Consider the following 25,994-nt stretch of genomic DNA (forward strand, 5'->3'; position numbering starts at 1 on the left):
GGTCCATTTTATTGTTCTTTCTACGTGCCATTATAACACATTTTCATCTCATCATTTAATTTCTGTTGTACATATATTGTTGTATAGAAGATATTTTAAAGTGATTCATCAGGTGGAAAACAAAGTTTTATAATAATGAAATGTATGAAAAGTGACCCCGAAAAATGAAGCTAACTCGGTAACCTGTGGCCCAATTTTATCGAAACTTGTTTTATTCTGTTTCTATTCTCATTTCATTACAAATATGGCACTATTGTGCACCGTTTTTGCTGTATTTAATTACAGACAAGCACATGCACAAACAATCTAAGAGTTTTAGTAGTATATATATATATATATATCATTCAGGAGGATACCTCCATGGTCCACCACCCCAGTGGCTTAGAACTGGAAAATGGTAAGGACTCTCTCACTCCACTGGAAGCAATGAGGGGAGAATGCAGTGAAGAGTACAGATGAACATTCACACTGGAGACAGTGCAACGGGTGACCATGAAACCCTGTTTTGAAAAGCAGACTAAACCTGATTTATTCAATCTAAGGAATAGCAGGGATAGGTAGCAATATCTTTCTGCTCTACCCATGAAGTGCATGGTTTTGTAGAATCAGGAATGACTTACAAGTAATCTTGTGGAACACCCCACCTCTAGTTTATGTGATTATAAAGAACATTGTATGTTTTGTGGCCAAGGAAATTATGAAAGTGAAATCAACATGGCCTAAGAGTATGGGTTTTAGTACAATTCGAAGTGATTGAAGTATACCTGGACAGGCACCACTCACCACAGAGCAGGATCCTGGTCAAAACATGGGACAGCCCACTGAAAAATAATACATATAACAAAAGAAAGAAAATTTACCCAGTTACAATCTCGTTGAGGAGTGAAGGATGGCAACAGGTGGAAGGCTGTACCCCGATGCAGAAGAAACAACTACCCAAAGCAGATAATGGGATACGAACGTACGAGGTGTAATCCCAGTGCTTGACAGATGAAGTACCTCCAACAGACCATGGGGTTGAGATGCAGGTAAATGGTAAGGTGCCTGAACAAAGTGAAGACAACAGGAATTGATTACGGGAAGAAGGAGACAAGGAATAAAAGGCCAACAGAATCACAAGCCAAATTCAATGGGTAAGAGAGGAAGGGAAAAAAATAATCAGGAACAGAGGAGTGGTGAAAGGGAATGAAACTGCAGGAAATGGTGTCAATGGAAAGAAGCCTTGAAAGCAATGAAGCAACCCAGAGCATGTACGGGACAGAGATGGTTATCTGGATCTGATTAAGAATACGGGTGGAAGATGGCAATAAACAAAAATGACAAAGAATATTCCACACATGCCTCCAAAGTGTAGGTAAGTAAAACTGACCCTGAACAAAAAAAACTTATCAAGCCGAAACAGCCAAGAAAACCAAATCTGTGCTAGCCAGGAAAGATAAGAGTGACATGGATGATCAAAATTACCTTAGAAAGAAGAATGACGGAATGAGAAAGTTATAAACTGGATCTAATCCTGTCTGAACGTATCGACAGCCAGAGTATGTGGATGATGAACAGGAGACAAAAAACAAACGAGTTAACTTTGAATTGAGAAAAGGAGTCAAACACTTCTCATGGAAGAGTACCACACAGGAGGCAGAGCTAACGAAAATAGGAGGATCAAGAGGCCACTCCTTGGGAGAAAGTGTGTCGGGACTGGAAGGATGATCTGCAACTGGGATGAAAACACCTGGAACATGACATGCCAGGAGACATATGTCAAGTATGTGGGTTCAGAAAAGGAAATCCACTGTCTACCACAAAAGGAACAAGAACAAGTGCTGCATTGGTGAGTGATATAAGTCACCACCGTCGAATAGTTAGAATGAAACATTAGTCAAATCGAAACAAGAGGAAGAAAATGAACTGCCAGAAGTGCAAGGGCGTTAACATGGTAAGATCTTTTGTCTGTAGACCATTGCCCTGAAACCTCCTGATAATTGACCCATGCCCCACAATTTTGGAGATGAGCCTCGGGGAAGAGAAACAAATCTGGACGAGGAGAAGAAATCAGTAAACTCAATGATATGGAGGATATGTTCAACCACCAATACATACAGTCAAAAAGGGAAGGAGGAAAGTTAAGAGGAGAATCCAAAGGAACCCTAGTATTATACCATGGGTCATACAACATTTCCTGAAAAGATCACAAATGTGCTAGACTGAAAGGGAGAAGTGCTACTATATAAGCCACATTCCCCAGTGTGTTAGAACCTCACTAGCTGTAAGATAGTGAACTGTGATGGCATGGATAACAGAAAGCTACATTGAATGCACTTGAAGAGGAGAATGGATGGTTCCAACAGAGGTGAGTGTTTCATAAGACACTCCCCAAATAGCCAGGATTGTTAGGTAGGTAACAGGAAAAACTTATACAACTGGAAAATCCAACCAACCGAGCTGCTTGTGTAAGAAGTTGATGAGTAAGTTATAACCATTCCAGTTTGGAAGGAGCTATCTGAAGTTAGGCACCCAAGTAGTGATGTTAATAAAATCCCCCGAAAATGTGAAAGTCAAGAAAAATGCAGACCACTTGACAAAAGACATATGAAACCAAAACAAGTCTGAAAGGCAAGGCACGAAACTGGTACTGAATCACGTGGTGAAAAAACCTAAGACAGCATACCGAGAAATAAAAAATAAGAATGTGTATTGTGGGCATTCTTAGTCCTGTAGAAATTGCCCACCTGATTGTGATCAAAGACTACATATTAAAACAGGGGAGAACTATAAAGTGATTGAGATGGGACAGATCGATCCAGGACTTTAATCAACATCAAGCATACAGAATGAATGGAGAAACCTGTAGGTAGGACAGGTAAAAGACAAGAAGGTGAATAAAGATGGCAATGACTCAGAATGCAACAAAAGAGCAACCAAAAAATTATAATATAGCATTGAAGATACCTCGCATGAGGCTATATGTACAGGAGTAGCCCCACCAAAAAAAAACGGACTGGTGGATGAAAAAACCCGACTGTATGTCCCTATCAGAAATGGATGGTAAACATACAGTATAAAACAGTGTCCCACCCCAGGAGATTCCAAAAGCAAAAAAGTCACATGTGGAGGGAAAAAACTGAAGATGGCAAATACCCTAACATGGAGGGAAGGAGTAAGAGGTATCCCACTAAAATCCTGTAGATATAGGTGGAACATCTAAGAAAGGAGGTACGAGGTAGACATTTCCTGTAGTAGAGTCGATAGGGAAAGACCAAGTTGGAAAACTAAGTGGCAATAAAATGGATAGGATTAACACAGACAACTGAAGAGCTTGTCATAATGAACTAATATTTTTAACATTGTTGATCTAAATTAAAAGATAACCTAACTAGGTCTGTGTTTTATCTTGTCCAAAAATTATGCAAGTTGTTAATAACTGTGAAAATGATGAAGTATGAGGCACAAATAGATTGTAATATTAATTAATTTGGCTACAGAAATAATCAAACACACTATGTTAATATGTAAAATCACTGTTTTAATTATATTATAATCATACGTATGTATTAAAAATGTTCAATGACTGTTTGTGCTTAAGTTTAATTTAATAAGATTTTTATGCTTTTTGTCACTTCCTTATAATTTCTAAATAAGAAATATACAGAATTATTCAACCAAATGTGATAATGAAGGTCTGAAAACATTTCTTTGAATCTAAGAAATCTTTGGGCATTTTAACCAAGTCTGAAACAAAGAGTGGTGTCCAATACCTTTGGCTGCCTTGACAGATGGATATTTGGAAGAGAAAGCATTATAGAGTGCTAGGTCATCTACTTCAGGACTAAGGTCTCCTACAAACAAGGAATGTTCTTTCCTGTAGAAACACACAATAAAAAATAAAATTCCTTCTAATTCTCAACTATTTTCAGGTTCAAAACAATTTTAATTCTTAACTTTTATGCTTGTTACAAGCACAACATTTAACAAGATTTCCTGAAATACTGGAAACCTTTATGTTCAATCTAAAGATATCATCTGGATACTACATGTGCATACAAGTGCTTTAGAAGTTAAGGTTCTGGAGAATATTCAAAAAATAATAAGGACCAAAACCTCTTTCATTATGCCTTGTTTCATCCAGTAGTTGTGGTATGAATTCAATGAGCCTTAACTTGGAAAACTAGCATTCACAAAGGTGTAGCAATGGGAAGGTTTTATATACTGGCACTTACAAAGTTTTTAATAATACAAATATAATGATTATTAGAGAGAGCATGATATTATAAGCTAAGTTTGTTTGAAGCTAAGTACAAAGCTACACCATGGGTATCGAAACCAGGTTTCTAGCATTGTAAGTCTGCAGACATACCACTGTGCCACTGGGGGGACGATCTTATTAGCCAAAGAAAAATTATACTCCATCAATAATCTTCATTATTCAGAATTTCAAGTGCAAACTTTCCAACAGCTGAATATTTAATGCTGTCATTAGTAAAATCTATGTCTCAGTTACACAAACCTAGTTGTGTAAAAATACTTGAATACCTTCTCTGACATACATTGGACACTTATTTTCTCTAGTTATGTCTTAACGATAAGTAATTTATTACTTATATTAGATAAAGGAATATAATTACAGGTATCAGACTCAATACTTATTGATCTACTCAGCAGATTGTCAACACTTACTTTTAAGGATTTATCAATTTAAAAAAAACAACTTTCTTTTGATAATTGTAAAATTTTTGTTTTGGTAAAGTTTATTATTGATTGGTTCAACAGTTCTTGCTATAATAACACCTTTGACCATTGTGCTGCACTGTCTTAATATGCTGAATGTGCTTCAACTTTCTACAGCTTGGATATTTTTCAGTTACATTAAAAACCTTTCAGTATTATAAATACTCTGGGTATACAACTTAATAAAAATAATATTCTAATAGAATAAAGCAATTTCATTAAAAGTATATCAACCGAATTAACAAAAACATCACCAGTGTATTGTTATATCATGGCAATGCCATTTGCTATATCTAACTGAAATGTTGTTTAGATAGAGCTTGAGATGTAAGATCATACATTAAATTAATTCAAACTGAAACAGATTCTTTGTATGTTATATTAAAATAAATAATTTAATAAATATTAATGAAAATAAAAATAATTAAATGTAAATCGTTGCTTTCATATTTTATTAGATTTGCTATATTTTGTTTAAAAAGTTGTATTTTGATATTTTATCTTTTTATTCTTTAAGCATAGTTGAAAAACTTAGAAATAATAATGTACAAAGTTCTATAATAATAATGTACCTCACACAGTATGTGACATAACTTCATTACAGGTGGAAAGAATTTATGACTGCTTTAATCTCTGTTATTGTTATGGGACGATGCTTACAATAGTGTGAATAACAAAATCATCTTAAATGCAAGTAAGAGGAAAAATGGTTATTTCTAAAATCAACTTCAGGGAAACTCTTGTGATTATGGCATATTCTTGATAAAGCTGTCATCATTTCTGGTGACAATTTTTTTCTACCATAGTTTTGATGAACTGTTTGAGTTATTAGTATGTATGTGATGTGTATGTCATTGGGCTAAATATGTGATGAAATTGTTTGACTTTCTATCAGTGTTAATCACACTTTATAACTAATTCCTCCATAAACCATCCTTAATGTAATGGTCATCATTACATATTATTGCTGACACCATAATTTCCACTGTAAAAGCTTCTGAAAAGGATAGCAAAGCCAACCATAGATCAGACATCTTGAAAAACATTCAACAGATCAGAGATCTTCTCCCAAGCCAATTTCTATGCAAATAAAAGGTACAAAAGACCATTAGAGCAGTGTCAGAGGTCTTGACAGGTATGTGTCAAATGGGAGTGATGTGTTTTCAGTTTCTTCAACCATCTCAAGAAAACAAGTGTTGATTGCAAAGCATGGCTGGATGCTTGTAAATATTTAGTTCACAAGACTATGTCAACTTAAAATCCTTATTTATTACCTTGTTAAGGGTTGTAAAAGATATTTCTAGCTTCATTACAATGTCCTTTTTGGATTAGAGGGTTCTCTTTTGTAGCCACAGACTCCAGTTCACAAATGGGAACATTACTGTTTATTAGCTACACATTATTCAACTGTCTTGTTGTATGAATACTTCTCTTTGAAAAAGATTTTCATAAACCTTCAACTATAATTCTACACTAGGAACATTAAATATTTTTGTATTCACTACAAACCAAACATGTCACCTATGGCATCATGGTTTGCATTTCTGGTGAAGGACCACTGAATTAGCATACACATTTTTCAAATAAAGAGTGATTAACCCTTATTATGTACACAATGAAATGTTTTGTCTTTCTGATACAAACATGGTGAAATTATTTATCATTTTAGTACAATCGTGATGAAACTTTTAGACTGGTTTTGATACAAATATTACACACAAATTGTATATTAGCTTGGTACACACATAATGAAGATGTTTTCGCTTCATACACGTATCAATATAAGATGAAATTATGTAATATTGGTAAATACCTGGTAAATATGTTTATCATTACAAAATGTACACAGTGATATTGTATGTAATTTTAACACAAATGTAACAACACTGTCATTCAGGAATGCGTACATCATAAAAATAATTTAAGCATAAACTTGGTAACTATGGTAGATAGATGATAGAATTGACATAAACTTAGTAATAGTTTTTATTTTGTCAAAACGTAATAAGAAATCTTATTGTTTTGATACATGTTTGTTGTTTATTTTGATAAAAAAAAATGGAAATTATTAGTTTTCATTTTGTTAGTTTTATTTCCACTCATTACTATCATATAAAGTAAAATCAGACTACTTAATCAACTTTAAAAATACTCACTGCTGTAGATGTTCTTTACCATAACTGGCATGGTTCAGCTTGAACCTTTTTGGCTGAAAAAAGGCAAAACTATTTTTCTCAGTATCAAAGGAAAAAATTAAATATGAGAATTATTTTATGCCAAATTAAGCTTAATACTTTCTAAGCTTTTACTTAATACAGGCAAAACCACGCAGTTTGCTAATGGTAAGAAAGAATCTAACTTGAAAAAAACTAGCATCTTAGGACAATAGACATTTACTTATCTTTATAAAAACTAAAAAAATCTTAGTTGTGAGACGTAAACCGTTAGAGGCTTATGTATAGATAGATGATAAACTCTGTATTAGTGATTTTATATAGTTCTTCCAAACTTGACCTAACCTCTCACAAGAAAATATATGTTGTACATTATTACTGCACAAAAAGTTAACATTTTCCTGTACCTGAAAATGTATTCGTGATAGATATTTACCTCTCTGGACGCAGCAACTATTTTTCATGTGCCTGCATGTGAGATTTTGTGCTTGAACTATCTCCTACCTAAATCATGTTTTGATATGAACTGCTTTAGTACATGATGTAATCATCATGGGGCAATAACCCTCCACCAATAACAGGGCAACACATTCTCCATGCACAGTAGAGCCCTATAAGTACTTGCACTTGAAATTAACTTCATTCTTAGATGAGCTAAGAATAATGTGCACCAGTAGTGGGGAGGAAAGGTGGGAGGGTGTGTAGAGATGTAACTATTTTATTGGAAAGAAAAATGTTCACTTTTGAAACTATTCACTTACCCCTCTGCATACAATAGCTAGAACCCCATAATTAATGAGGGGTAGGGGCCAGTGCAAAAAAAAAAACTCTAGATGATCTCCCTTCAGAAAAGGCATCAGAATGGGAAAGCTCATGGAGCATGACCCAGTAGTGGGGTTCAATAGAGTGGCAATACCTGTGGGAGACTGCATGCTTCTCAGGCAGTGTATACTCTTCACCCAGATGGAAGTATGAAAAGAGTAAAGCAAAAATGAGCCAATGTGTTGCAGGAATGGGAGGAAAAAAGACATGACAACTGAACTTTTGCACAGATTGAATGGATATATGGTATAATGAGGCTAGGGCAATAATCAGACCATATGGATTGGTAGGTGTTCTGTTGTACAATTTGCTCAATATACGTACAGGAACAAGGACTAAGATCCCTTCCCCTGCCTCCAGAGGTGAACACTTTGCCCCATCTGATTGGTCAAAACCACAGGGAAATTGGCATACAATAGAATAGGGGGAGACCTGCATTACACTGACATGGACAACCCTGCACTAATTCCAACTGCACTGTGCTGTCCACTCGGACTCTTGATGGGGAAAAACTCTCCAATGAAATGTGAAGAAAGGCAATTGAGACATGGGCCATCTCTATCCAAAGCTTGGGAAAAACACCTGCCACTGAAAAAAATCATCAGAAGTTGTTCAGAGAAGTATGATGAGGGCATATCAGTCTCCAGTATTTGTGTGGACAATGAAGAGATGGAAATAGCAACCTGGAGAGAAGCAAGTGACTCTCTATGTCATTCAAAACTAATACCTCCAACAATGGAGAAAGAGAAGTTAAGAAAGAGACAGTGAGTAAGAACCTGAGTGACCCAATGGTCAGCCATGAAGCAAGTTCACAGGTTAACAAAGGAGAAAGAAGTGCCCCCAAGGACCGGAGCTGACTGGGGACAAAGAGAGGTTGTCACCAATGGAGGTAGAGGGTTAGGAAGAGTAAATGTGAGAGGATGAGGGTACATTGACCAAAGAATAGGAGAGGATGAATGAGAACAGGAAAGATGGAAGAGTAAAGAAATGAGAGAAAATGGATAGCAAGTAGTTTCTGCTTGAGGCTCCAACGTGAGAGGGAACATCCCAAAGACCTCATAGCAAATGAGTAGAGTGAGATGCAAGCCACGAAGAGAGGATTGAGGAAGGTGAAAGACAGAGATAATGATGTTACATCTGAAGAGGTCTCAACTATATAGAAACCATGTGAGGAGAGAGAGAGCCAATGATAAGACCCTGGCTTAAGCAAGGAAAAGGACTGACTGAAGATACCACAGAAAAGCTACCTGGATCCTGGATATAAGAAAACAGATAATGAAGAGATAAGGCAAGGAGAATGCAAAGATGAGAAGTCAGCCCTAGTAAGGGATACTAAAGACAAGAGGGTCAACCCCCAAGAAGGCAGAAGAGGCTCCAGGGACTGAGGATCCAAGAAGGTGGGAGGGGAGCAATCACAAGCCACATTAAAGGAATCACAGATGAAAGGAGGACAAGGCAGGAAAGAGTGGGAATGATGCTGAGATGAGAAGATCTCAGCAGAGATACTAAAGTCAGGTGAAATGGAAAAGATAAACTACAGTATGAAAACTTGAAAAAACATAGGACATAGGAGAAAGGTAAAGCATAGTACAAATCCAACACAATCAGAAAAGAGACTGACTAGTTCAACAGGGAACAATGAGGCCAGAGCAAAACTAGGCAGTAGAAAGAGCTGGTCAAAAACATCAACCTCAGGAATGGGAAACAAACAAGAGATAGAGAAACTGTGAAAAAAAGGCAAAATCCATTAACAATGAAAATTGGTGGCAACATCCTCCACAAGCAAAGAACCTCTAGCAGCCACAGACAAGTTAGAAGCTGAGAGGAATGTCAAGACAAAACATTGCATGGTGTCTCGAGTTCTGCAAACCCTAGTAGAGGATATTAACTAGACTCATTCCAGATTTGGCTTTGTGAACAGAGCTAGAAGCACTGGAGAATGAAGTCACAAGAATATCATTTGGAAGGATTAAAAACAATGTGAAAGGTAACCTTAACGCAGCTTGTAGCATACCACTGTTTAGAAATGAAATAAAGTGAGAAACTGAATCAAAATCTCACAAAAGTCAAAAATGAAAATAGGCATGCACTGAAAGAAGAAATAGTAAGAAAGACAGTAATTACAATAATAAATCAAATCAATCACAAAGGTCCACAAAATCTTTGAAAATTGAACAGAAAAATTTGATGCATCAGAGTTTAAGAATAAAGTTAATGGGGAATATATTGCACCTAGATGATGTGTTGTCCTCCTATTAGTAGAGGGCTATTGTAGTATGATAATTGCATCATGTACTAGCACAATTCCCATCAAAACATGTCATTTAGGAAGGAGATAGTTCAAGGCTAGTAGCATGTGAAAAATCTCAATGGCAGGCATGGAAGTGAGAAATACATAACTTCTATGTAACAGTGGCTTGTTTATTAGATAATTTAATTAAATTGTGTTACACACAAAATTCAAATAGCCCATTTCACATGGTGTTTTTTTATATCTGATAGGTTATAAACATAAACTTAATAGAATTTATAATCATTCTAATAGTAAAATTAAATCATCCAGCATACAAGTTTCACATTTATAAATAAAAGATTTGAGATAACCTGACTCCTTATTTTTCAACTTTAAATCTATTTTATTTTACATTGTTTCACACAATCAGTCATTAATTTCAACAAATGAAGGTTTTTAAAAACCAATGATATAGCAACAGAGAACAACACGTACATGTAAAAAAAACTCACTCAAAAACCTTTCATTTTTTTCCTTATAAAAGTAAATTATTAAGACTATTAATTAAAGCTAATAGTATGAACTATCAAATTTATTCAAAATTCTGTGAAAAAGAAAATATATATTTGATCAAAATGTTGGTCAGGTGATCATAACATCACTAGTTTTTGACCAAAACATTTAACATATTTCATTGATCTTATAAAAGTCTGTATTATGTACCTCTTCTAAGTAGTTCTGACTTTTCACACCTCAATGATCAACAGGAAAAGTATTCTTTAACTTTAATCTGTAAGGTACTGCTAGACTATGTTGCTTGCATTCATAAAAAATTGGTAACGTTGATTCCCTAAGGGAATACTTTTAAAAAAACACAAATTCATGGTGCTAGTGCTGTGCAAGCTGCAATATACATTTCACAAACAGTCCAAAAATGATTGGCTGTTCAACCTTACTTGAAAAATTCCTCAACCACTGTAATATGTTGCTTCAAATGTGATAAAATTAAAAAGTATTTTACACCAACAGAAAAACTGAATATAAAACATTAATATTAAAAAATATTAAATTATTCAACATTAAAAAAACTTAAATAATATACAAAAAATAACTAAAGAGTTGTATATATCCTACAACTATTATCGTATGAACTGTAAGGTACGTACAGGCGATGTATTTGGAACTATTTTGCCATTGCATCGATGCAAAACACGTTGAGCTACTGCTTCATCACCAAACTCTAGAAACCCGTATCCTGTAAGTAAACTTCAAAAGTAAAAAGAAAAAGTATTATTTATTTAAGCAAAATAATGATGCTACTTCTCATAAAACATGTATATCTATGTTTCATCACATTTATTAATAACATTTTGCAAATTAGTAAAATATTTAAAGCTATAATTTGTTAGGATTAAGTAAACCATAAAACACAAGCTTAACTTATAAGGTAAAAATATGCATCAATAAAATAAAAAATAAAGTTAGCTTCAGACATTAATTTTGATTACTCATTAAAAAAACTTTTAAAAAACTAAATTCAACAAAAATACTAACCTTTGCAATAGAATGATCCTCAAATGTTAAGTTGTTAAAGATAAAATGACCAGATATACTTCTTGTAATATTACTCCTCTATCTTGCACCACTGCTCCTACTTTTATTCTTGAAATGGTTCTGATGTCAAATGGAAGCATCTACTATAACACTGTGTTGAAATGTAACATTTATTTCGTCCCTAATTATTTTTATTAACTTCCAAATTTACAAAGGTCTTCACCTAATCTACAATTGTGTAAATACGGACTTTTTTGATTCTTAGATAAGCAGAAAGGAGAGCTTGATGGCACTGAATAATGACATAACTATTATTATTTGTAGATTGTATATTTTAATAACAAGCTTACTTAGGTAAGGTCTTGTTAGATCCTTGGTTCCTGTTGTCTGTAAACTTTATTTTTGAATAATGCTTCAAAGTAATGATTTCTTATCTCATTAAATGGAAAAGTTTGCATTTAGAAAACTAACATTAGTGGTTCTAATATATATATAAATCATTTTCATAACATTACCAGTTTTATTCTGTATACTATGTTACATTATATTCATGTGCTACTTGCGGTTTATATTACTTTTCAAAATCTTAATGGCTAGATTTAGTTTTCAATACAAAGAAATAAAACAAGTTAAAGACCCCAAAGAAACTATGAAACAGTTTCATATTTATACATAAATGTGTTTAAGCTGAACTAAATTTTTTTTAAAAGGATGGGTATTTTATGGACCCATAATGGTTCCCTTTATCACAAACAAATATACAAAATTGAAGAGAAATGCAGTTTCAATAACTATACAAGATTTGAAACATGCTATCTATTGTAAACGATTCCTTTAAAAAAAAATATTGTGTATTGCAAAGGCAGCACATACATATTTTTTTTGCCTACACATTGACAAGCATATGAGATATTGCACAAGACATATAAAAATATTGCATTTCTTGTAAACATTCTGATTAACTTATAAATGTATACACCTTATAGCTATTGTACATAGAATTATGATGTGATAAGTATGTAAGAGGTCATAAGGAAGCTATAATATCTATCACTACAGTTGTCAAAATTATCATCCGAATCTTATATGGGCCTCTTTAGGCCATTATTGGCATACATCCTTTTGCCAATCTTGTGTAAAAATTGTTAAGCAAATTTTCTGACTTAGTAGCCAAACTAATCAACATTTCAGTATTTCTGAACTACCCCAAAACTAGATACGTTTCAATAAACTGAAGATAAGTGAACAAACTATTATTTTGTTAAGTTACTGATACAAACTTAGCTTGCACAGTGGCAACAAGCAAATGACCTTTATTTTGACTGGGTGAATTATGAAGAGGGATCTTTCAGATGCTTGTTTGTAAAATGTGTTTACTTATTTATCTTGGAGAAGATCTTGATGAATAATTTTATTTCCTGACGTTAATAAAATGTAGGAAAGACTTATATTAGTTACAGCACTGATATAATGAAAAAAATGAATGTTCATGTGGTTATTGATAAAACATTGAATCCTTAAAGTATGGTGGAAAGGTGAAATGCTAATTTCATGGAGAATATTCCACTTTAAAAAAAATCACTTTGACACTCTTTATAATTGAGTTACATATGAAAAATAACTATCAATACTGACAAGTGCAAAGCTACACGCATCTATACAATTAAGAAGGAAATTTAAAAATAAGTAACAGTAACATTAGTGCAATATTTAGGTAATGGGAAAATGGCAAAGATTTCTTGGTCTTATTTATAGGAATTTTTAATGTTGAAGTGAAAATGTTATTTTAATCTATATAAAACTGGTTAGATCTCTTTTGGAGTAATGTGCACTGCTTTGGCCCCCTTACTAAAGGGAGGATATTGATATTTTGAAAACTGTACAGAAGAAGGTTACTAAATAGGTACTTCCAATTTCAAAAATTTAAGACACAAAGAAAGTGTTAACGTCTTGAATTTATTCAGTTTTTACTGCAGTATAGAAGAATCAGGTGATTTGAATTGGGCATTGGCAATTTTAAAGGATTTAGAAAATACCTGAGTACTTTCTTTCAGTGTTGGAATTAAAAGGATAGTAATAAGAACAATTACTTTGTATAAAAGATTTGCATGTTGGAGTCTATATGCAGACCTGTTCTTTGACAAAATTGTTTAGTTAGTCATAAACTTGTAGAATGATTTGAAGGATGATGTGGCACATGCAGTGTAGTTATTTTAAACTTCTGATGAATGCAAAGAACAATATTGATTAACTTGGTTTAACTCTCCATATAAAGGCTCAGTCATCTTGAATGGGAGCATAACCACCAAAACACTTGGGGTGCAAGAGACCACTCCGTAGTTAAAATCTTGTCGATATAAGATAATTAATCTCTTGCAGAATTCAGAGCACACAGGACATAATAAGCAAGAAGGCAGACTTGTTGAGACTGGGCCCAGAAAAAGAGATCCAACATTTGAATTATTGGAATGGATCATGACAAACTGCACTAAGTTCCAATAGGTTGCTGTGGAGGGAAAATTCAAACCAGTGTCAAATGACCTTCAATCTCCTGAGAATCCATACATGTTTCCCATCCTGTAAGAGAAGCATCTGTGAACAGGTGCAAATTGTAATAGGGAGGATGTAGAGGAATGCCAGTCAAGGTGTTGTTACTGGTTAGCCACCAGAAAAAGTCTACTTGGAGGGAAGGAGGGAGGATGGCATCCAACATCCAAAGGATCCAAAATAAAATTCCATTGATCATGCAACACCCACTAAAGACCACACATATGTGCACGACCCAGTGTATAAGTTTCCATGGATGCCCTCAAAAGAGATAGAACCCTGTGCACTAGGAGAGATGAAGATGTGGTTTTGTAAACCAAGAGTTCCATTGAACTCAAATAAAAAAGAGAAGGCTGGGCATTGCTGAAGACGGTGTTGAAAAACACCCCCAAATGGATCAGAAACTGTTTGAGGTTGAGATAGGACTTCTCCAGCATGACAAGCCAACCCACACAAGCAGCCTCCTGTAGTAGGAAATGTGTACGAGTGAAAAGAGCTTGTTGGATGGAGCTAAATAGAGCCAGTTTTCCACATAATGGTGGAACTGCAAACTGTGGTCATGACATAACACTACATAACAGAAGACATAAGGTGCTGATGCCAGACCAAAAGGTAGAGCAAGAAATTGGAAAACTGGTCCTCCGTGAACAAAACAAAGGTAATGTCTGGAGGCTGAAGAGATAGGGATATGAAGATACACCTCAGAGAAGTTAACCTCTGTTATCGAGAGAGCCAGAGTGAATGCCCACCAAAGTGTGTGGAAAGACTCAATGGTGAATCGAGGAAGATTGAAGAAGCAGTTAAGGTTGGATATATCGAAGACAGGATGTCAATCCCCAGTCTTTTTGGGAACCAGAAACAGCCGGGAATAGAACCCTGGAGAAGGGTGGTGTACTTGTTTGATAACATCCTTGTGTAAAAGATCTTGAACCACTTCAGAGGGACACTGGCATGAAATAGGATCTCAAGGAGGAAAGAAGAAAATGGTACGTGTGGATAAAGAGGGGGGGGGGGAAGTAGAAAAATGAAGGGAGAGTCCTTCTGATAGAACTTGAAGAAACCAGGAATCTAAGGTGATTGGATACCACAGATGCTCAAACCTGGCCATCTATGCCACAACAATACCAGAAACTACATGTTAGACACCGACACAACTGGCATTGGAAAACACAAGGATGAGCAATTTGGCGGCTCGCTGCTGAAACCCAGGAAGAAGGCACTGGTAGAGGGGAGGAAGCAGGGTGGGAGACATTAAATTGAAGTGGGAGAGGCCTGGGAAAAATGGTAAACCAAGGAGAAAAGGGAGGAATGTTGATGTGCGGCCTCCACCCTTGACTCCAATATATCAAGAGGATTCTCAAATACAGACTGGCACAAATAGGGAGCCAAGCCAAGAAGATCCCAATAACAAAGGAGCCATGTATGAAGGGATAAGTCTGAGGAAGATATCTCACCAACATGGTAAAGAGAAAACCCCTCAGGATAGCCTCAGACAAGTGATGAATAGAAGAAAGATAGCAGAGGAGAGTGGTGAGGGTAAATCAAAGATGTGAAAACAAAGATGTGTTGTAGTGGGCTTGGAAAAATTTCAATGTACTCTCCTGATTGGATCTTCACACTTGAGTCAAATACTCCAAGATCTGAGAGTCCAAATACAGAAAATCCAACCTATGATAAGCCAAAGCACAGGAGTCAGATAAATATAGAAGATGAGGCATGCTGGCACCCAAACAAAATTGGTCTAATAATCAATCTGCATGGATTCAAATATCAGGGGGGAGGGGAAGAATCATAAGACACAGGGGAAAGAGACAAAAAGTAACATACCTGAGAAATTATGTTAAAAAAAGGCTGTCCAAGGATAAGGTAAATCCACAGGGGTAGCACAGAACTGCACTGCAATGAAGGAGGTGGGAAAAGGCTGTCCAAGTCTTCTTTATTCTGACCAGGTTCACCCACGAACAGTATATCTGGCTGCATTTCTGGAGACACAGTAGGCCGCATGATAGTTTCCAATTTGCAATGTACTATGGCTGAAACCTCCTCAGCAGAAAGTATGAATCTCAAAGACACACAAGTAGTAGTGGCCAGATTCACTACTAAAGTTGTTGTAGTGACATTAAAGTGAGAATTCATGATGTGGAAATTAAAAGGAAAATTTTCCACAAAACACTAAGTATGCAGAAATGAAATGACAACTAAGTTGTCAAAATACAATAAAGTTAACTAAGTTGCAGATAAGAATGAGAAATGCAGAACAAAAATTGAGTATGACTGCACAGTGGAATGTCAAATACGATAGTACTTTACAGTACAGAGAGAGTTAGCTGCATCAGGGTGAGTGTCGCTATCCTATTAGTGGAGAGTTGACGCATGCTACAGTACAGCTACACCAAATGTAAACATGTGAAGATAGGTGGGAGCATCAAAGAAAACAGAAGAACAGAATGTGCCTTAATTCTGGCATTTAATAATTGATAAGGAATTGGATACAAGTGATATGTATTGACTTGTTCACTCTCTCTATTTCCAAAACAATTATATGTAGGTAGAAATCTTTGCCATGTTCACTTGTGAGGAAACTTACCCAGTAAATTTGTTTTTTATGACCTTAGCATGAAGGAGGTTTTCACCCATCAACATGAATGCCTGTTTCAAGAAGTTTTCATCCATATATGGCTCCAGCTGTAATACATAAAATAACCAAAGATAAGACTTAAGTAAAAAGGTTTTTCTATATCAAATTTGTAATACAATTAGTTACTATCGTGGTTCTGTTAAAAAAAACTTTGAAGCTCAATCACAGACTGCAGCCCAAGAAGTCTAAAAATCTTTATGTTAAAGAATGTTTGGACAAGGGATAAAAGTTAGTAACTGATGAAAACATAATATATAACTTAAAATATACTTCATTGCACAAGGTATTTAACAGTAATTATTTTTTTATCACACAAAAGTATAATTGTCTTTCTAAATCATCAGTATAAACAGAACAATTGTTTTTGATGAATTATTTTTTCATTGTAATCATGTAAACAGAAATGTTAAAGCATACTCCATCATGCAAGTCTAGAGGATTCAAAGGACAGTACATGGGATGTTGTTTGCTTAATGAAATTAATGTTAGAACTCTTCATGGAAATGACAATCACAACATTTTGTCCCTACACCCAAGTCTTAACTTTGTAGAAGGTGATTTAGTATGATAAAATTAAAGCTCTGTCTAACTAAAAACTTCATGTTAAATGATATAGAACATGTATCTTGTGCAACATAATCTTAAGCTTCACTGTGTTATACTATGACCATTAACTCTTTTCACTACAATGTACTTTAGTTCACTGATAAGTCATATAAAGCCTCATATATTAGAACCTAGCCTACTAACAATATTTAATGTTTTCTTGGTTAGACTGCATAAAAATAACTAATCTTACGCAGCAAACAAGATTTTAAAAAATCATAAGAAAACCAACCAAAGGACTTGGTGGTAAATGTACCTGATAAGTATTTAGTTGCTATGTTGTTAAAAGACATCTTTATAATGTTACTAACTGGAGTACCTGACTGATGGACGAGTGAAATAAAACTCATTTGTAACAAAGAATAGGAAATTGTGCTTCCATTTTTCTTTTTTAACATAATAAATATTACAAGTGCAATAATACATAATACATAAAGGTACCAATACTGAAAAGAAAGACACTGTTTTCAAGTATTCTATCAAAATGAAAATTAATGGGGAGGGGATATCTAGCCCCCCCAGTAGTTTTTCCTAAATTAGATGGGGGGGGGGGGTCTTGAGTGTTGTTTCAAGAACAAGTCTACTTTTTCAGATGGCTTTTGCTCGTATGGTCTCTTAGAATTTTTGTAAAATTGCTGGGTGAACCTTGTTATGGATCACTATCGTGCTTCATGAAAAAAGTGGGGATAAGCACAGACCCTTGAGGCACTCCACTGAAACGTGGGATGGCATCCCACTCTACTTCAAACACTATTAATAAGAATTCTGATTGTAGAGAGTCAAACAGTGATACAGATTTCATGAAGTGATTCAAAATGGTTTGCTATACCACATGGTCATACAGCCAACCAGAGGGTTAGCCATCCTAGAATTATTGATAATCAATAATGAGGATATAAGTTCAGGAAGATTTAAGGAAGAGTAATGATTGCATAATTGTTTTAATGTTTTGCAGAGATAAAAATGAATGAAATTTTAGCTCCTAGTTTTTAGAATCATATTTTTAGGTGATAAGAAAATATTTATCATTAGTAAATTGGGATAATGAGTTGAAAAGTGATTTGGGAAATTTATAAAAATTAATTGCTTTTAATTGAAAGTAAAGATGTTTATAAAAAGAGAAAAAGTATAAAATGGATTATCAAATATAATTAATTTACTACAATATTAAAGTAGACAAAAAAAGGAAAATGCTCTAAGTTTGGAAGATTTACAGAACTAGAAGGAAATCTAAGGATATGGCTATAAAGAAAAATTAGGAAATCCAAACAGTCTTATTCAAAACAGATTGAAGGTAATGTTAAAACTAAAATAAAAATTGTTGTTTTTTTATGTATGTTAAATGTAAGTAAAATGTTAAAATAAGGATTGGGCACTTAATTAAAGGCTGCTGATGGCAAAAGTTTGTTGAAGACTGAAATAGCTGAGCTTTTAAATGTTTTCTTCTTCTTCTGTTTTTACAAGAGAAGATATTAGCAATATTCCCCATTCCTAATCATTCTTGGAAAATCCTGACACTGACTTGAATCATGTTGATACTGATCTATTGGTAATAAGTAGAAAGATAGAGATTAAAAATAAAGCATCAGGACCAGGTGAGGTTTTCCTTAGGGTTTTAGAAGAGGTAAGTCATTTTAGGTAGCAGGTAAGATAGTGGGCAGGTGCCTGAGAATTGGAGAGTTGCTAATGTTACTCCTATTTGTGTTAGTGCTAGGATAAAAAATGTCTTAGCCATATAGCACATTTGTTTTAATTTCAATTAGCAATAAACATACTCAATTAATCACAATAATTAACACACATTTATCACAGTAGCTATGTTTACATCAGTTGTAAAATTATTTCAGTGGTTATGTGTACAAAGATACTGAAAGTTTTATAGGAGGGATACTATCCACCATGGTGACAATTTTGATACTTTACAACCATAGCATTATTGACCCAGTGCTATATTTGAAACACAACATTCTAAATACATTTCAAATTGTTCAATTATCTAAGGATCTGTAAGTCAACAAGTTTAATCTATAGTTCAAAATGTCAAAATCCAACCATCAATAGCTATTTAGTAATGGCATAACCTAAGCAAAAATAGCTGTTATGGCAGTACATGGTTCTAATCAAGATTCAACATAGTCCAAAAATATGTTATTGCATGTGCATCAACGTAGTAGCATAAATACATCTACTAAAATTACATTACAGCTGGTGTAAATATAGCCACTGCCTACATTTATTAGTTGTATATGATAGTAGCTGAAATGTATAATGCTAGGGTCTGAAGTTGTTGACATTGTTGCTATGTTTTTCTTTTCTTTTTTTGTACTCTGACCAACTTGCAGAGCTTATGGCTGATCAAGTGAGTAAGTATTTTTGTAATGTGTTTTAATTTGGCATGATGGAGTACAAGTTATTGAAACAAGTTCATTCTCAAAGCATGAATAATAATAATAATGTTATAAGCTACTAGTGCTAGCAGTACCAAAAGGCTGCTCAATTCTGTGATAAGACAATGCAAGTCAAACACTAGTCAAGAAGTAATTGTTACAATGTTTAATATTCTGCAGAATGGTGCTTCCAGTAGTTCAAATAGAAATAAAAATTCAATGAGATACAATATGTTTACTTCTGTACAACAACGTACAAATACATATTTTAAAAGACAATCAGCAGGGTTAAAATAAAATATAAACAGAATGAAAAATAAACTTAGCAACAACTCAGTGTAGTTTTAGAGATTACCATCATCACTGTATCAAACAGCAGGCTTTTATACTCACCAATTTATGACACTAATTGTAAATGAAGAAATGGCAACCATTTAACACTAACACAGATGAAGAGTTACCCTGGAAATCACAGACCAGTTAGTTATTTGGATTGAAGGTTGGTTGGATGACAGAAAACAAATATTGCTATTAATGGCCTCCAGTCAATCTGAACCTTGTTATTTGTGGAGTGCCTCAGGCTTTAGTGTTTAAGCTTTTGCATATTTCTATTAATTACACAGACACTGGCATAATTAGTACAATAAAGTTAGCTATGACATTAAACTCTTGGGCATTTCTCTCTGTATTGAGGATGTTTATACACTAAAGAATGATTTGGATTAAGTGGTTAGTTAAATAATTGACAAATTACTCATAATTATACAAAAGCAAGTGTAAAGTTGTGCATCTTGGTTATCAAAATATGGATCACACATTTAATACTTATGGAAACTCCCTTAACAGCATGACCGGAAAGGATCTTGGCACAATGGTGGATAAGTCAATTAAGCCATCAAAGTAGTGCTTTATTGGTAGTAAAAGGCTAACAGAATTTTAAGGTGATCTACAGACATACTGATTACAAGTCAAAATAGATAATTACCTCAACACAAGTTGCTAAATTAGTAGTTAGGCTTCACTGGAATAGTGTGTACAGTTTGGCCTCCTTTATCTAACTTTTAATAAAAGGTACTGATTTTACAAACACAGCTTAATACTACTCCTACTAAGGCTCTAGCTACAGAGTACTATGATGACTCTATGGATGGCTTGTTTGTTTAACTGAATTCTTTGCAAAGTTACTTGAGGGATATCTGCACTAACTGCCCTAGTTTTGAAGTGATAAGCTAGAGGGAAGGTAGCTACTCAACACCAACTCTTGAATTATTATTTACCAGCAAACAGTGGGATTGATTGTCACATTGTAACGCTGCCACGACTAAAAGGACGAGCCTGTTAAGCGACGGGTGTCGATACTGCAACTGGCAGATTGTGAGTCGAGCAGTTTCGGCCTCACTACCAAGTCGTGTCAGATTTTACAGAGTGAAAAGTTATCTTATATGGTTAGGTTAAGAGCTCTTAACTTATTTTCTGTTGAGAAATTTAAGGTAAGAGGTGGTCAAACTGAAGTTTAGACTGTTTACAGAATTATCAAATATATATATCCAAGTAAACCTAACTTAGGCCTATTTCAGCTATTTGCAAATTATATGTAATGTATCGCAATCTGCACAAACACCGAAGATTACAAATTACAATAAGAATAACTTGAATAAGACAGGTAACAAACAAAAAACACTTTTGGGTACTTACATCTCCTATCCAAATTGTACCACTCTTCATATCCATTTTTATTGGAATATAGAACTAGATAATTGTTAACAGCACTAACAATTGGTAACGCTACTTTTAATTTATCAGCACATTATATTTCTAACCAAACTAAAGAATATTTAGCGACATCTAGCGAATATGTGTTACGAAAAAGCCTGAAGGCTATAAGTAAAATTATTATTACTATTTCAGAAGTTTTTGAACGTTTTAATTACATTTTGAAAATTGATCATACAGAACTACCTAGCTATACGATATAACAATTTTGGTAAGACAATTAATAGGTTAAAATAAAAATAATTATACATTATTCCTATAAGTCCTCTCCTGATTAAAAAAGCCGAAAAATTTATGTACATATATTTTTGGTTTGTCACCAAAATCCGACGGCGAACTATGTGTGTGCGTGTGTGTACTTTAGAGCAAAGCCACAATGGGCTATTTGCTGTGTCCACCACGAGGAATCGAACACGAAATTTTATCATTGTAAGTCCGTAATTTCTCCTACCTGGGGACACGGCTAACTATAAATGAATAGAAATAATGATGTCATGTGCATTAATTAATATAAAGAGTATGTTTTCTATAACACATTAAAAATTATATGTATGTGTTTTATACGGATACTTTTAATATATTGTTGCGTCTCCGTTCGTTAGTTAATTTTCCGTAAATTCGTTCTGACGAAACTTTAGCGACACAAGTCCTTTCTTAAATAAAACTGGTTTATTCTTTCTAAATATAACTTTGCGATACACTTAATTTCAACAGTCGCGCTATAACAAACGTCTCACGTGCTCGACTTCAACAGTACTCAGTTCAACTACACACTGTCTGACTGCAGTTCAATTGCTCATTGTTCCGTCACGTTGTGACCATCTTATATATACCAGACTACCCCCAATCTAGTAGTCTCCCGATAATTCACGAAGGTTCGAGAAGGACGTGGCGTGATATTAGTCACGTGACCTCGCTGACGCAACAATATATAGTCGTTTACTAAATTGATATTAAGTTTAATCATTGTTTATTAAATCATAGTCTTTACTGATTCACTGAGAGTACTTTAGAAATATATATCTTATTGGTCACCATCTAGCAGGGCCCGGCATGGCCAGGTGGTTAAGGCACTCGACTCGCAATCTGAGGGTCGCGGGTTCGAATCCCTTTTCAGCCGTGGGGGCGTTATAATATGACGGTCAATCCCACTATTCGTTGGTAAAAGAGTAGCCCAAGAGTTGGCGGTGGGTGGTGATGACTAACTGCCTTCCCTCTAGTCTTCCTGCTAAATTAGGGACGGCTTGCGCAGATAGCCCTCGTGTAGCTTTGCGCGAAATTCAAAAACAAACAAACAAAACAAACCGTCTAGCAGTTTTTTTATTTCTATTTGCTCATAAACAGATTAATTTTAAATCGTCTCAATAGAAACCTTAAAATAATTAAAATTATTTTTATATCATATTATCACAACCCGCAGAGTCCTTATGTACTCAGCGGTAAGCCTCAAGGCTCATATCACTAAAAACCGGGTTTCGATACTCGTGGTGGGCAAAACACAAATATCCTATTATGTAGCTTTGTTCTTAATAAGGACCAAGCCAAGCTTATCTGGAATTTGCTGATCAGTCTTAGAAGTAAGTTTTACTCGTTCAAAGGAATCTTTCAATATAGAAAGGGGCAATTTAATTCACATACATACAGAGGCGTCGTTAGGCACTGGCACACAGAGTCCATGCTCCGATTTTCTGTTGGAACTTTGTATTTGAAGTTAAGCCTACATTAGTATCAGTATATGTTGAAAAGTTAATTATGAAATTACGCCTACAAGTACAAGTGAACATGGGTTTTGCAAATGTTTATTCTTTGTCGTTATGTGGAGTGGACTAGGCATTATTTTAAACAAAAAATTCGCAAATGATAGAATATGTTGCATCATTAACATTACTAAATAATCATTATTCCTGTCACCCATCGATGTTTTTAAGCACAATTTCATTGAATTAAACTAAAGATTGATTTCGTGACTATCACAAATTTAAAGAAATATAGTCTTCATATTGAAAGCCCCACAATGGCACAGCGGTATGTTGCTGCAGTATATAAAACGTAAATTAAAGTGATATACGTTCCACAACCTCGAATTTTCGACATAAGTTATTACTTCACAAGCAAAATTAACTGTAATGTGTGTGTTTATTAATAAGAGTAATTTAACATATATGTTCAAGCAAGGACCAAATCCTGAAATAAACAAATTAAGTCTTCGTCATTTTACATTAGATCATGGAATTCTTTAACGACTGAAAGTTCGCTATAGCGGAAGTGGAAAGATTCTTGATCATGTATAAGAATTTCAATAGGTAATAATCCTATTAAGCGAAAAAACAACAAAAAAAAAGATCAAATACGTATAAATTCTAGGAATGATTAAAATACTTTCGAATTTGTTTATCAATTATGTGATAACTATACCTGGTATCTATTTTCTAATATTTTTGCTCTGAGTTATCTCAAAGATACAACTAAGAACCTCGGTCCAGATATGTTGGATTTCAATTGAACTAATCCAAGTTTATTCTCATGGATTGTAAAGTACCCAACCTATGTGTGTGAGAGCTAGATTAACTCGAATGAAAATTATATCAAACTGTTCCGGGTTTTATTATTTCGAGAGAATATCTTGCCACAGGTTGAAATGATGCAAAATGATAAACAAAAGACAATTAAATAAACTAGCAGAAACGCCTCCCTCCGGTCGGCTGTTTGTGATAGTAATTACTAATTGTAGTATTCATACCTCATTGGGAAAAAAATTAGAAAAATGAATATTTTCTAAAAAAAAAAAGGATTTTTTTCTGGAAAGTACTGCACGAGAAAAGTATTCGGATTGTGCTCTTTAGTCATACGCAATTCATTTCATCAAAATGATTCAATATACAGAGCTCAAAATTTTCATAAGCTTTACTGTTATAAGCTGTAATGTTTTTATATATTAAAAGTGGTACCGTTTTTGAAAAAAAATAGTTTTTTAAGAACTCCGGTTTTTAAGTACAACATTTAACAATTATATCAATAAAGATATGATCAAACCCTCACGCAGAATCCTAGTGAAAGTCGTGTACTTGTTGTAAGGAGAGTACTTTTATTTAAAATTGTTTTATATTATAAAGTAATGGTTGTTACACATATCACACTTACTTTTATAATTGTCTGAATCTTGAATACCCAAAGTGTGAATTTTTTTTTATGGATTTTTGTTTGTAGTACCTTTCAGTAGATGGCGCAGTAGTTTTGTTTACATATATAGTTACTGACATACTCGCTACGTCCATTATAGTAAGATGTGATTTTGAAAACGGTAAAAATGTTGAGGTTAGAGGGAAATAGAGAAATACTGTCAAACATTCATTGTTCAGTAGTCTAATTCAAATGATGTTGGTTAAGCTTTATTTGTTTGTTTTAGAGTAAAGCCACGTTGGGCTATCTGCTGTTCTGTTCTGTTACAGTAACCTTCTGTAGTAACTTTACTTAAATACTTTAAACGTCAAGAAACAAGTACTAATATGTAAATTAGAATTCACAACTATGACACAACACTTACAATTCTGTATCATTGAACCACAACTTTAAAGTCCGTGAAATTTTTGAGCATTTATAATTACACAGTATAGTATGGAAGGAATGAGTTTAATCTTTGGTGTTGATAAAAACAACTTAAATCATATAGTTTAGACTATCAGCCCGTTATCTTACGGCTTTAATAATTGATCTTCCTTTTGTATTTTCTCAATGCTAAGTCTGTATTATGCTACAAGAGTTTAGAAAAGAGGCAGAATTGTTGCTAACTGCTTCCTTTTTGTTACTTTAACAATAAACTAAACTTCAATCTGGAAGCTTTATTTCAGTCTTTGATCATTTTATCGGTAATATTATGTCGAAAGCCAATCCTAATGCTTTTAAAACCGCCAATAAACAAAAAAAAAACAATCTTTCGGTTAATAGCATAAGAACTATGTTAGCACTTTTCAATTATAAACCGAAATTTGTTCGGAAATATGTTTCAGTGCAAAATCTTTTCGAATTATGTAGCATTCCAAGTTCAAAACTGGATTAAATAAAGCTAAGTTTTTATTCAAACCTTCATGCTATAACATTACCGGAGCTGTTGGGGAAGCCAGGTGTAACGGGTGTCATGCCACGCCTCGTCGCGCAACATTTCCTCCAACTCGTTGAGGACCCTTGCCTTTTCTTTTCACGTGATCGACCTTCTTACTAACAGAACCTGCCTGGTCTACCGAAACCCACTACCCACCGATCCACATTTCAAGCTAGGTAGTCGTCCAGTCGAAATAACTGTTCTGCGGGTGAAAAACCCCACAGTGCCTCCTCGTGCTATAGCTCTTGAGGGTTGTGTTGATGGTAGAACACAGGAAATACTGCGTTTGTGATAAGTGCAATTCGCGTTAATTGTTGTTGTTGTCGTTTTTTCGTGTGTGACGAACAGCAATTAATTATTAAACGTGCCTAAGTGTTGCTCCGACACCCAGACAGCCTTTTAATTTACTTACATGATTTTCTCAATCAACTGCTTGAAA

The 25,994-nt window shown here is 34.4% G+C and overlaps 1 protein-coding gene across 1 annotated transcript in view; it reads right to left on the reverse strand.

The window, feature by feature from the left end:
* LOC106460423 (tRNA selenocysteine 1-associated protein 1-like) overlaps positions 1-21,514 on the reverse strand; it is a 31,058-nt gene extending 9,544 nt beyond the window's left edge. Inside the window, exons 1-5 of the mRNA XM_013920121.2 lie at positions 21,379-21,514; positions 16,640-16,737; positions 11,118-11,217; positions 6,879-6,931; positions 3,753-3,856 (exon numbers count right to left, since the gene is read on the reverse strand). Of these exons, the coding sequence (XP_013775575.1) occupies positions 3,753-3,856; positions 6,879-6,931; positions 11,118-11,217; positions 16,640-16,737; positions 21,379-21,414 (391 nt within the window). The 5' untranslated portion in view covers positions 21,415-21,514. The remainder of the gene's footprint in view (positions 1-3,752; positions 3,857-6,878; positions 6,932-11,117; positions 11,218-16,639; positions 16,738-21,378) is intronic.
* Positions 21,515-25,994: the final 4,480 nt, after the last annotated feature.

Source organism: Limulus polyphemus, unplaced genomic scaffold, assembly GCF_000517525.1.
Source record: "Limulus polyphemus unplaced genomic scaffold, Limulus_polyphemus-2.1.2 Scaffold33, whole genome shotgun sequence".
Taxonomy (NCBI): domain Eukaryota; kingdom Metazoa; phylum Arthropoda; class Merostomata; order Xiphosura; family Limulidae; genus Limulus; species Limulus polyphemus.